The sequence below is a fragment of the Grammomys surdaster genome, unplaced genomic scaffold, assembly GCF_004785775.1.
Source record: "Grammomys surdaster isolate TR1022 unplaced genomic scaffold, NIH_TR_1.0 187, whole genome shotgun sequence".
NCBI lineage: Eukaryota > Metazoa > Chordata > Mammalia > Rodentia > Muridae > Grammomys > Grammomys surdaster.
This window is the reverse complement of record NW_021604632.1, coordinates 8,902,217-8,914,185: the sequence shown is the minus strand read 5'-3', so window position 1 is coordinate 8,914,185 and position 11,969 is coordinate 8,902,217. Positions and strand designations below refer to the sequence as shown.

Sequence of the window (11,969 nt, the reverse complement as noted above, 5' to 3'; positions counted from 1 at the left end):
CTTTCTTTCTTTCTTTCTTTCTTTCTTTCTTTCTTTCTTTCTTTCTTTCTTTCTGTCTTCCTTCCTTCCTTCCTTCCTTCCTTCCTTCCTTCCTTCCTTCCTTCCTTTCTTTCTTTCTTTCTTTCTTTCTTTCTTTTTTCCTGAGACAAAGTCTCGGGGAGCCCCAGGCTGTTGTTGAACTTGGTCCATCATCCAAACCTAGATGATCCTGAAACCCAGATCTTCTTGACTCTATCTCCAAAGGGCTGGGATTACAAGCGTGTCCCATCACGCCAGACTTATTTTTGAATTTTTTTTTTTTAAAAAGGTTCATGTAGCCCAGACTGAGTTTGAACTCCTTATCCTCCTACCTCCCAAGTGCTGGAATCACAGGCATGCACCCCCACACTCCTGTCCCTTTTATTTTTTTAAATTAGTTTTTGGTTATCATGCAAGGAAATGGGTTTTAGTGTAACATTTTGGTATTCCTCTATATTTTCTTCTCATTTGTCTCCTGCATTTCTTTTCTCACTGACGTGACAACACACTTGACAAACAGTTTAAGGAGAGAGGGTCGGTTTGGCTCGTAGTTTGAGGATGCAGTCCATGCTGGCAGAGAAGTCACGGCTACAGCTGCTCCCTTCCCTCTGGAGTCAGGAAGCAGAGACACAGGAATGCCTAGCTCCTTTTTCCTTTAAAAAAGAATAAGCAAGCATGTTTTGCTTACACTTAAATTTTGATTTTGTGAAGTGGGATAGGGGAGGCATGTGGGCACCATAGTGAGTTTCTGGCGCTCGGAGGACAGAGTGTAAGGGGTCGGTTCCTGGGACCAATTCAGCCCGTCTCCCTTGGCAGCAGCCACCCTTGCTTGCTCAGCCGCTCACTGGCTTCCATTCCCCTTTTGATTGAGTCCTAGACACCAACACATGGAGTCGTACCACCCACAGCTAGGGTGGCTCTTCCACCTCAAGTAACTGAGTCTAGAAATTCCCTCACAGATATGCCCAGAGGTTTCTTCCTGAGGTGACTCTAACCCTCATCCAGTTGATCCGGATTCTCCAGTTCACACCCCACCCCAGCTTCCTGCTCCCCCTCTTGACTCTTGCTGGCCCCTTTCTTCCTCCAGGTCAAACCCCTTCTGCTGTCATGACATGTGTATTTTATAACCCTCTTGTTCCTCTCTTTCTTCTACCTTAAAGACTTCTTGTTTTGGGTAGGGTTTCTATTGCTATGACCTAAAAGCAACTTTGAGAAGGAAAGAATTTATTTGGCTTGCATATCCTAGGTTGACGTCCATTTAGAGAAGTCAAAGCAGAAGCTCGAAGCAGGACCATGAAGGCAGGAACTGATGCAAAAGCTGTGGAGTGGTGCTGCTTCCTGACTTGCTCCCCTTGGTTTGCTCACAGCATCTACGACCACCTGCCCAGGAGTGGCCCCACCCACAGTGGGCTGGGCCCGCCCACATCAGTTATTAATCAAGAAAATGCCTTCCAGTTTTGCCTGCAGCCGATCTGATGATGGACATTTTCTCAATTGAGGTTTTCCCTTCCCAGATGATCCTAGCTTGTGTCAAGTTGACAAAACCCTGGCCAGCATGCCTGCCAAGTATTCATCTGTGAAGTGTTTAAAATATCTATTTATTCTCATGTCTGCTAATCTGGATTAAGTTTTCCTCATTCCATATGCAATCCCAACATCTTCCAACCTAGTCATCATCCCGTCCAGGCTAATCTTCAGCTCTCTCTCAGTAGCATAGACACCAGCAGCAGGAGGTTGAAGTCAAGACTGTCTGCTGAAGGATATAGCACGGTATAAGAGCAGGTACTCCTACCAGCCCTCGACAGGAAGCTGGAGGAGCATGGGCACATGCTGCTGGGTTTCCCTTGTGCCCATGTTAGGGCATATGGGAACATGTTAAGTTTAACATGGCAGCAGTGTCTTCTTGGTACACTATACTGCATTTGGCACCCTGATAAGTTCCAAATTTGGGAAAGAATGAGAGTAGTTTGTTAGCAGTGTCAATCAAAGGGCTACACTTGCAAGCTACTTAAAAAGTGTACTAGACATAAAATTGCCTCTGATACTGTCACCGTTATCATGGTGTGTTAGCTCAGGAAAACAGATCAGACTATATCTGCCCACCTGTGTTGAAAATTTGTCCATGGGCTAGCACAGAAGAATATTGAGGATTGTTCTTTTTGAAAAGTTTTATGAGTCAGGCATGGTGGCACACACTTTTAAACCCAGCACTTGGAGAGGCAAAAGCAGGAAGACCTCTGTGAGTTCGGAGCCAGCCTGTCTACAAAGTGAGTTTGAGGACAGCTAGGACTACACAGAGAAACCCTGTCTCAAACAAAACACCAAGTTCTATGGATATTATTGTGTGAGTATGATGTGCATGTGTGAGTGTGAGCATATGCTGCAGTGTGTGCATGCACACGTCAGAGGATAAGTTATGGGAGCTTGTTTTCTTCATCTACCATGGGATTCAGATCCAAGGATCAAACTCAGATTGCTAGGTTTGCATACCAGGTTTTCACTTTCTGATTGTTCTGATTTCCGTGACTAGTGCTTAATGACATTAAGAAGTTTCTCCCCCTAATCCTTCCCCTTTTAATTAGACTTAAATATACCATTTTCCTTGGTGATTCTATGTCAGACCAATTTCTACCAAGAGGAAGCATGTTTTTCTTGGAGGCAACAGATGAAGGGTTCTGCATCTTTCTTGTTCCTTGAGGATTGTCTTACTCTGTTCTGTACTTTCAGATATTCTTGGAGAACTTGGAGCATGAGGACTCTTTTGTGTATCTATCTGCAATTCAAGGTAAGTTAATGTGGACCAAAGATGGTATCATGTTCATTTGATGGGTACAACCACAAGACACAACTGGTCATTTGTCCATCTTCTGCTTCCTAAGTGGGACGATCTGAGTGATAAGAACATTCCTGGAAAGTTTCAATGTCTCATAATAGTGAAGTATCATGTTTACTTTATCATTCTAGAGATGAAATCCTATTTCCTTCAGGTGAGAGAAGTAAAGAATGGTTCATTCATGAACTCTCATGATGTTAACTGGGGCCAGTGGGGTAGCTCAGCAGGTAAAGGCCCAGGCCACTTAGTCTGAGCTTGATCCCCTCCCTGATCCATATAATGGAAGGAGAGAACTGATTCCTGCAAGCTGTCCTCTGTCCTCCACATATGTGTGCATGTGTGTGCGCACACACACACAGACACACAGACACACACACAGACACACACACACACACAGACACACAGACACTCAAGTATGCACATATGCATGCACAAAGGAAAAAGCTACAAAGTTTTTTGTGTTTTCAAATGGTTTGGGTTTAATTTTTCTGGTTTCTTTGTTTTATTATTTTTGGTGGTTTGTTTTTGTTTTATGTGGGTGGGGGTGTTCTGGGAAGTAAATCCAGGACCTCACACAAGTAAACACCAGTAAGCTATACCTCAACCTCAGCTTGAGGTATTTAATATTTATTCATTAAAAAAAAATTACGGGGTGGCATGATGGCTCAGCATCTGAGTGCATGCCGCTCTTACAGGGAGTCACAGTGACTTATAACTCCAGGTCCAGAGAATCTAATGCTCTCTTTTGGCCTCTGTGGGCATTGCACAAATGCACACACCCATGTGCATATACACATAAGTAATTATTAAAATATTTTTAGAAAGCATATGGAGCCAGGCATGATGACACATACCTTTAATTCAACACTCAGGAGGCAGAGGCAGGAGGATCTCTATGAGTTCAAGGCCAGCTAGGTCTACATAGTGAGTTCTAGCACGACCAGAGCTATATAATTGGGAAGCCCTATCGCAAAAAAACTAAAAACAAACAAAACCCAAACATATGGAGCCGGAACGCAGCTCAGTGGTAGAGCTCTTATATAGCATGCACAAGGTTCATGTTTGAACCCTAATACTGGGGAGGAAATGTGGAAATCATTATATTTCTCTTCTGAGATTCTTTGTTCACTACTTTCTATTGGTTTATAGATTCCAGACCTAGAGGAAAATAGAAAGTTAGGACTCTTTTCAAAAAGAACCGACTCCTACTGTGAGACAGCTAGAGTTACCTGTTTCCTTTGGTGCCAAGAGCTGGGATTCTGGAGGCAGACTGGCTTGGTGCCCCACCTCCAGCTCGACAGACTTTGCTGTACACTTTAATGCTCCTGCATTCCGATCCCTTAGGAGTTAAAACAGAGCTCAGTGGGTACCTTAGTTATTTTCTCATTGTTACAATGACATTCTCGACAATAAAAGCACCTTTATGATAGGAAGCGTTTGTTGGGCTCACAGTTTAAGAGTGCCGTCCATCATGGTGGGAGGCAGGACAGCAGGAGGTGAGGCATCCATGCAGGGTGGTCACACTGCGTCCATAGGGGAGGCAGAAAAGGATGAGTGACGGCTTCCTGTTGTTTATCAGGAACCCCAGCCTGTGAAAATGGTGCTGTCCACATTTAGGGTAGCTCTTCCCACCTCACCTAACTGAGCATAGAGATTCCCTCACTGGCATGCCCAGAGGCTTGTTGCCTATCCCATTCACTTGACAGCATTACCCACACAGTGGCCGCTCTAGGCATGAGTACCTGGTTGTCCCTGCCCAGTGGCTTGTTCTTGTAGGATGTCAGAAGTGCCAGATTACAAGCATGAATGCTAGAGGCCGTCTCTAGGGACAGCTGTCCTGCCGCTTCTCTTTCATTCTTTTGGCCAAAGCAAGTCATGTGGCCTACACAAAGAGTCAGGGGCAAGAAGGATGCTCTGTGCCTGCAGTGGGACAGTCAGGTCTAACAGTGAAGGGCATGGATGTAGGTTGGTACTCGGTGCAGCTCCTCACACTGCTGTGTTCTGTTCACTTAGGAGCAAGGCTGACAACAAACACAAAAGTACATCCAGGCTCCTATGGCCTTGATGTTTCTGAATGCAACTTGGACTTGCTCTATACAGACAGTACTTGAAGCTTAAGAGAGCACAGATGAGAAAGGATACAGTGGTGAGGGCCTGAGTTTAGGAATTCTTTCTTTATTCAACAAATAAGCACGAGCACCTTCTACACGTGAGACACTTAACTGGGTTACTAAGACTAGGGTTAAAAGCAAAAAGAGAAGTAAAGGAGACAGAATGACCACCAGGATGTAGGAGGGCAGCGAGAAGGGCTGAGAGCTTCCCAAAAGGTAACTGACCAGCAGCTGTGAGGTCAGACAAGGCTGGGCTCAGCAGTGCACAGGAGGCCCCATGAGGCTACAGGGCATGAAGCGACACTTAAGGAAACCAGAGAAATCGCTCCTCTGAATGTAAGTCTCAGAAACCAAGTCACCTGTGCTTTTCCAAGGAGATGTGTTTCACAGACTTCTTTTCCGTTTTCAGGGCTGGGTTTTTGGAAGGGGTGGCATGTTATTCTACTGTGGCAGCCTTGCTGCTTGGGAAAAGCTTGGCTGGTTAACCCACTGAGCTCATTAGCCTCTGGGATCTGCTATAAAAACTGCAGCTGTTGGTGTTGTGTTTGTTTTCACTGGTTTTAATTGGTGTGCTAATCAGCCAGTAGCTAATTTGGTGATGAAGAACAGGGCAGGTAGGAAGATGTAGAATTTCTGTTCTCACCTCCCCAGGATGGACAGATTGAAGTAATTGATGTTTTTGGTGCCTGTAATGTGTACTTAAAAGCCAGGGCCTTAGGTGAATTTCCCATTAAGAAAAGCAGGAGATGAATTTTCCCACCTGTGTGGTCAGTGTGACTTGCACAGGCCCAAATCACTCCAAGAAGCTGGTTACTCTGTCAGGACAAGGGGTACCAGAGAACACTTTACATCTTTCTTTTCCTTGGACTGCCTGCATGGCTCCATGGGAATTTTCTGTTCAACGTAGTATATTTTGGAAATTTTGTTTGTACATGCTTACCAATTCTGTTTACAGTAAAGGCAAAGAGCAGAGAGGGGCTGAGTAAACATTCATACAGTAGCTATCTTTCTTGATTTAAGAATTCTTGCTACATGTGTTGTCTTTCCATGTAGAACTAAATTTCTGAATAGTTACACTTGGCTTTTGTGGACAAATATCTGCAGATCTGCTGTTGATCCAGGAAAGGTGCTGGTGTTTTCGCTGTCCTAGCAGCTGCTTCAGACAGAAAACTGTGCTGAAAGTTGCTGAGCTCCATAGTTCCATGCTGAGGGTAGTGGCACAAACCTTTAATTCTAGCACTGGGAGGCAGAGGAGCAGAGGGGTAGAGGAGGGGCAGAGGGGCAGAGGAGGGGCAGAGGGGCAGAGAGGCAGAGGCAGAGAGGCAGAGGCAGAAGAATCTTTGTGACTTTAAGGTCAGCCTGGTCTTCATAGTGAGTTTCAGGCCAGCCAGGGCTACTTAGTGATACCATATTGCAAAAAAATGAAAAAAAATTCAATGACAAAGAAATGTATACAAAGTAAAAGTCTTCTCTTTCCCCAAAATAGGTTGTTCCGCGCATATGGGCGTGTGTGTACACATATGAACACATGCATGTGGAAGCCAGAGGTCGACACTGGTTACCTTTGCTGGTTTCTCCCATTTTATTTACCAAAGTGGGGTCTCTAGCTGAACCTGCCCCCCCCCCCCCCATTTGACTAATCTAATTGGTTAGCTCACCAGGGATTCTCTATCTTTATCACCTAAGTGCTGACGTGGCAGGTGGCAGCCATATCCACCCAGAGTTTGTGTAAGATCTGGGCTTCAGACTGTGGTCCTTGTGCTTGCATGGCAAACATCTTAAACACTGAGCCATTTCATCAGCCCGCACTAAAGGACATTAAAGACAGTTTTGTTGTTCAGTAATGAATGTGATAAATACATGAGTGATATTCGTCAGTAAACTCTTTCAGCAAGACAATCTATCCAGGTATGATAGATCTGCTCAGATGCCCTCAAAGTCACTGCCCCTGACGAACATTCTTTCTTTCTTTTCTTTTTCTTTTTGGTTTTTCGAGACAGGGTTTCTCTGTATAGACGAACATTCTTTCAAGTGACCCCTCTTAGTGTTGAAAGAGTCTTTGGCTTCAGTGGTGTTTTTGGAAGATCGATGGTATTGAACCTAGGGCCTCTTGAATGCTACAGAGACACACTACCAGCCAGGTAGTAGTGCTGCACGCCTTTAATCCCAGCACTCAGGAAGCAGAGGCAGGTGGATCTGTGATTTTGAGAGTAGCCTGGTCTACAGAGCAAGTTCCAGTACAGCCAGGGCTACACAGAGAAACCTTGTCTCAAAAAACCAAAGATAAAACAACAACAACAACAAAAAAGCAGAGGCACACTACCACTGAGTTTTACTCTCAGGCCCAAAATGTCTTTGGATAAAACAATTATAACAAACTGAAAGGAAGGAAGGGAGAGAGGGAGGGAGAAACCTGTACCCCGAGCCAGGCATGGGAGGTGAAAGTGTGCTCTTGTGTAAAGGAAGGGAATCTAGACATCTGACATGCCCAGACAAACCATACCCTTTCCACCCTCTTTCTTTTTCCATTTCTTTCAAAGCACCAAAGGGAGTGAAGGGAAATGGCACAGAAGGGGGGGGGTGTATAAAAAGATGACAAGATTTTTACAGAGTTTCAAATTGAGCAGAATTACAAGCCTTAACTTGCCAGGCACCAACCTTTATCTTAGGCTCAGATTTCTACCTCAAGTTTAAGTTAAGAAGCCATTAGCTGAAAATAATTCTCTCTCCCTTGAAGGATCATCTTATTGGATTTGGTGTGGAAATTTGAAATGTAATCCAGTGAAGTTTGCCTTCTCCATTTATGTCCTTGAAACAGGAAGAATTCTTTCTGCTCTGATCTGGTTTCTGTAGAGCCTAGCTGAGGACCAAGCGCTTGCCTAGTGTCTCTCCTTAGGCATTCAGTGAAGTCAGGAGGTTGGCAGGGAAGTAGACATTATCCTCGTCAGTGTTTCTTACTATGTAGAGATGTAACCCCAACATTTGGGAAGGCAAGACAGGAGGTTCTACAGTTCAAAGTCACCCTTGGCTACATAGTGAATTTAATGCCAGCCTGAGCTATGTCTTTCTGAACCCCTTTCCTGACAAAAAAGGGGAGTTTGGGGAGACATCTCAGATAGTAAAGTGCTCACCTCGGAATCCTGAGGACCCAGGTTCCATTTCCAAGAATGTAGAAAAAGCTGAGGTGGAAGCACAGGTGTGTTCCTGGCACTGGGGGAGAGACAGATGAATCACTGGAGCTCACCACCCATCCAGCCAGCTGACTTGGTGAGTGCCATGTTCAGTGAGAGACCCTGTTCAAAAATATGGTGGAGAGAGATAAAGGAAGACACTAATGTTGACTTCTGACCGCTCCATGCATTCCTGGTGCACAAATGCACACACGTGAACATAAGTATGCATACACATATAGCCCAACACACAAAATATTTGGACAGTGTGGTGGTTTCAATAAGAATGGCCCTCATAGGCTCATATAGTTGAATGTGTATTCATCAAGGAGTGGCAGTACCTGGTTGTGACCTTGTTTGGGTAGGTGTGGCCTTGTTGGAGGAAGTGTGTCACTGGGGGTGGGCTTTAAGGTTTCAGAATCCCAAGCCAGGCTTGGTGGCTCTCTCTTCCTGCTGCCTGAGGATTCAAATGTAGAACTTTCAGCTTTTTCAGCACCATGTCTGCTTGCATGCTACTATACTTCCCACCATAATGACTATGGAGTTAAACCTCTGAATCTAAAAGCAAGCTCTGATTAATTGCTTTCCTTTATAAGAGTTGCCATGGTTGTAATGTCTCTTCACAGCAATTAAAACACTAAGACAGCAACCGTCACTGCTGCCTAATCTTAGGATATTTTTATTATCCTATACCCATGTCAGTCACTCCTGGCAACCACTGATGAACATTTTTTCCTTCTGTTTTGTAATACTTGCATATGTCAGGCAAATGCTATATCACACCACTAAACTCATCCCCCCGAGCTACGGTTTGTCTCAGGGATTGCCTGATCTAGACATTCATGTAAATGGAGTCATATGGCAATGGAGTCAGACTCCTGTCTTCTCTTTCCATAGAGAATTATTAAGGTCCTTCCTGACTATGACATGGTTCATTCCTCTTTATAAATTAATGTTTAATTGTGCTGAATAGCACCATTTTGTTTTTTACCATCAGTTGATAAACAGCTGAGTTGTTTGTATCTTTAAAATCATCAACTTATAGGAGTTGGTTCTTTCCTTCTATCATGTGTATCTCAGGAACTAAACTCAGGACCTCAGGCTTGGCCACTGCTGAGCTATCTTAATTGTCCTCTTTCTATTTCTCAGCTATTATGAACAGTGGTTTTCAAAGTTTTGTGTGTACGTGTTTTCATTTTCCCTGAGTATACAGCTGGGAGAATTGTTAGGTCACATAGTAACTCCATGCTTATCTATAAAATGGGACTATTTCATATCATGCCCAAAGTTAAGTCAAATGGAACATCTATCTAAATGTAAGAACTAAGTCAAGAGGTTTTTAAACTTGGCTGTACCATTTTACCTTCCTGCTTGCAATGAACAAAACCTCCACTATGCTAGCCAATACTTTTTAATTTTCTGGCCTATTTCTTTCAACCATCCTAATGGGTGTGAAGTGACATGGTGATTTAGGTTTGTATTTTGCTGATGATGTTGAACACCTTTTTATCAGTTTTTTTTCCATTTTAAAATGTTTGTTAGAAAAACGTCTATTCAGATCCTTCACCATTTCCCTTTTGAGCTGTTTTATTTATTATTATTTGTAATATATTCTGGAGTCAATTTCTTTATCAAACATATCATTTGCAGGTGTTTTCTGCTAGTGTGTAGAGTATCTTTTCTGTATAGTGCTGTTTGGAACACAGAAGCTTGCTTAGCCTTGATAAAATGTGATTTGTTAACCTTTTCTTCCATTGCTTCTAAGTTATCGCTGAAGGTAATGGAAGTGCCAGGTATGGTGGCACATACCTTTAATCTCGCTCTTGGCTGGGCGGTGGTGGCGCACGCCTTTAATCCCAGCACTTGAGAGGCAGAGGCAGGCGGATTTCTGAGTTCGAGGCCAGCCTGGTCTACAGAGTGAGTTCCAGGACAGCCAGGGCTACACAGAGAAACCCTGTCTCGAAAAACAAACAAACAAACAAACAAAAAAATCTCGCTCTTGAGGCCAGTGGATCTCTGTGAGGTCAAGCCTATCCTGGTCTACATAGTGAATTCCAAGCCAGCCAGGAATACATAATGAGACCCTGCTTCAAATAGGAAAAGACAGTAGGCTTATCTGTATGTTTTCTTCCATGAATCTTACTGATTTAGCTCTTCTTACATTTAGATACGTAGTCCGTTTTGAGTCAGTTTTTAGATGTGATATGAAATAGTCCCATTTTATAGACAAAGACTCTGGCACTTAGTCTAACCCCTTCTCCAAGATCACTTAGAGGTTATTTTATTTAGATCTTAGTCCTTTAAACAATATTTATTTTCTTTGCATGTATATGTGCGTGTACCTGAGACAGAGAGAGAGAGAGAGAGAGAGAGAGAGAGAGAGAGAGAGAGAGAGAATATACATGTGAGTTCGTGTATGTATATGTGTACAATTTGTGTACAATCTGTTCTCTGGTTCCATCCAGTGTATTGGTTCTAGGATGAGTCAGTTTGTCACCTGTGATAGTGAGCACCCACCATCTTCTGTGTCTGAGAGATTGCTCTTTACCTCTTTACCTTGATGTCCTTCTAGAATTTTTCAAATAATAGAAGAAATTGATCCTGTTGTTTGCTTTAATTTTTTTGTTAATTTTTACTTATGTTCATGGGTGTTTTTTCTCCACGAATGTTGGTGTATCATATGTGTGTCTGCAGAGGCCAGAAGAGCACTAGACCCCCTGGAACTGGACTTAGAGGAGATTGTGAGTAACCATGTGGGTACTGGGAAGTGAATGTGGATCCTCTGCAAGAGCAGCCAGGGCTTTTAGCAGCTGAGCCGTCTCTCCAGCCCCCTTGTAGTTAGCCAAAAAAACAAAACAAAACAAAAAAAAGAAGAGCCATCTACCGGCAGCACATGTCCACTTCTACCTTTCTAGTTCTGAAATTAAAGATGTACACTACCATGTCTGCCTCTCTAACAACTTCTTAAATGAAGACTTGGCTTGCTGGTGCTCACAAGAGCTAGAGGAGTGTGGAGCTGGAACCAGTGCTTTTGCAGAGATTCCTAATCTTTTGTACTTTATCTTATTGTGGTTCACAGGATCTATACGATGCCCCTCTTCCACACTGGGGGTTGGGAGTATTTCAAAGCCCCAAATGCTTAAATTTCATAGTAGCTTCATTTTTAGACTTTCTGACCAGTGGTTTCTTCTGTCAGTCAAAAACCAATATTCAGATTTATATCAGAGAACTTAGCAGTTTGGTACTTTTATCTATAAGGAAAAGAATAATAGCTACTTCACAATTATTTGCACTTTTCAAGATTACTCTGGATAATTGTCATGTCAGAGAAATGGCAGTAAGTTGTGTAAAGTTACCACCTACTGAGTGCCTGTCAATCATAGCAACCCTGCAGGCTTCAGAATGAGGGAATTGAGGTTCAAAGACATCAACTATCTGGGCCAAAGTGACATGGGTACTAAGTGACGGGGTGAGAATTTGAAAATAGGTCTCTTTGGTTATAAAAACCATTTGCCAGAGGGAAAGGTAGTGAGCCACAGTACCGATGGCGCTTCAGTCCCAGGCTGAGTCTCCCCATGCTCTCCACGCACAGGAGTCAGGCTGCCTGCGGGCAGTGCTTCCATCACAAACCATATAATGGAACGGTGTGCAGATCCCATGATTCCTTGCGTTTGTCTTCGTCTGCTCGTTTGACAATGTGTAGGGTGTTACTTTTCAGGCCCTCTCTGGATCTCTAAGGCTCATCTCGCTCCCTCCCTCCGCCCGCTCTGCTTCCCTTCCCCTCGGTCCTCAGTGCAGCAGCTCTTGGCTTTGCTTAGCAGCATCAGAGAAGGTTTC

At 43.7% G+C, this 11,969-nt stretch overlaps 1 protein-coding gene across 1 annotated transcript in view; it reads left to right on the top strand.

Annotated features, from left to right (window-relative positions):
* Tango6 (transport and golgi organization 6 homolog) overlaps window positions 1–11,969 on the top strand; it is a 169,434-nt gene that overhangs the window by 64,769 nt on the left and 92,696 nt on the right. The window contains exon 14 of the mRNA XM_028768603.1: window positions 2,746–2,803. Coding sequence (XP_028624436.1) covers window positions 2,746–2,803 — 58 coding nt within the window. The remainder of the gene's footprint in view (window positions 1–2,745; window positions 2,804–11,969) is intronic.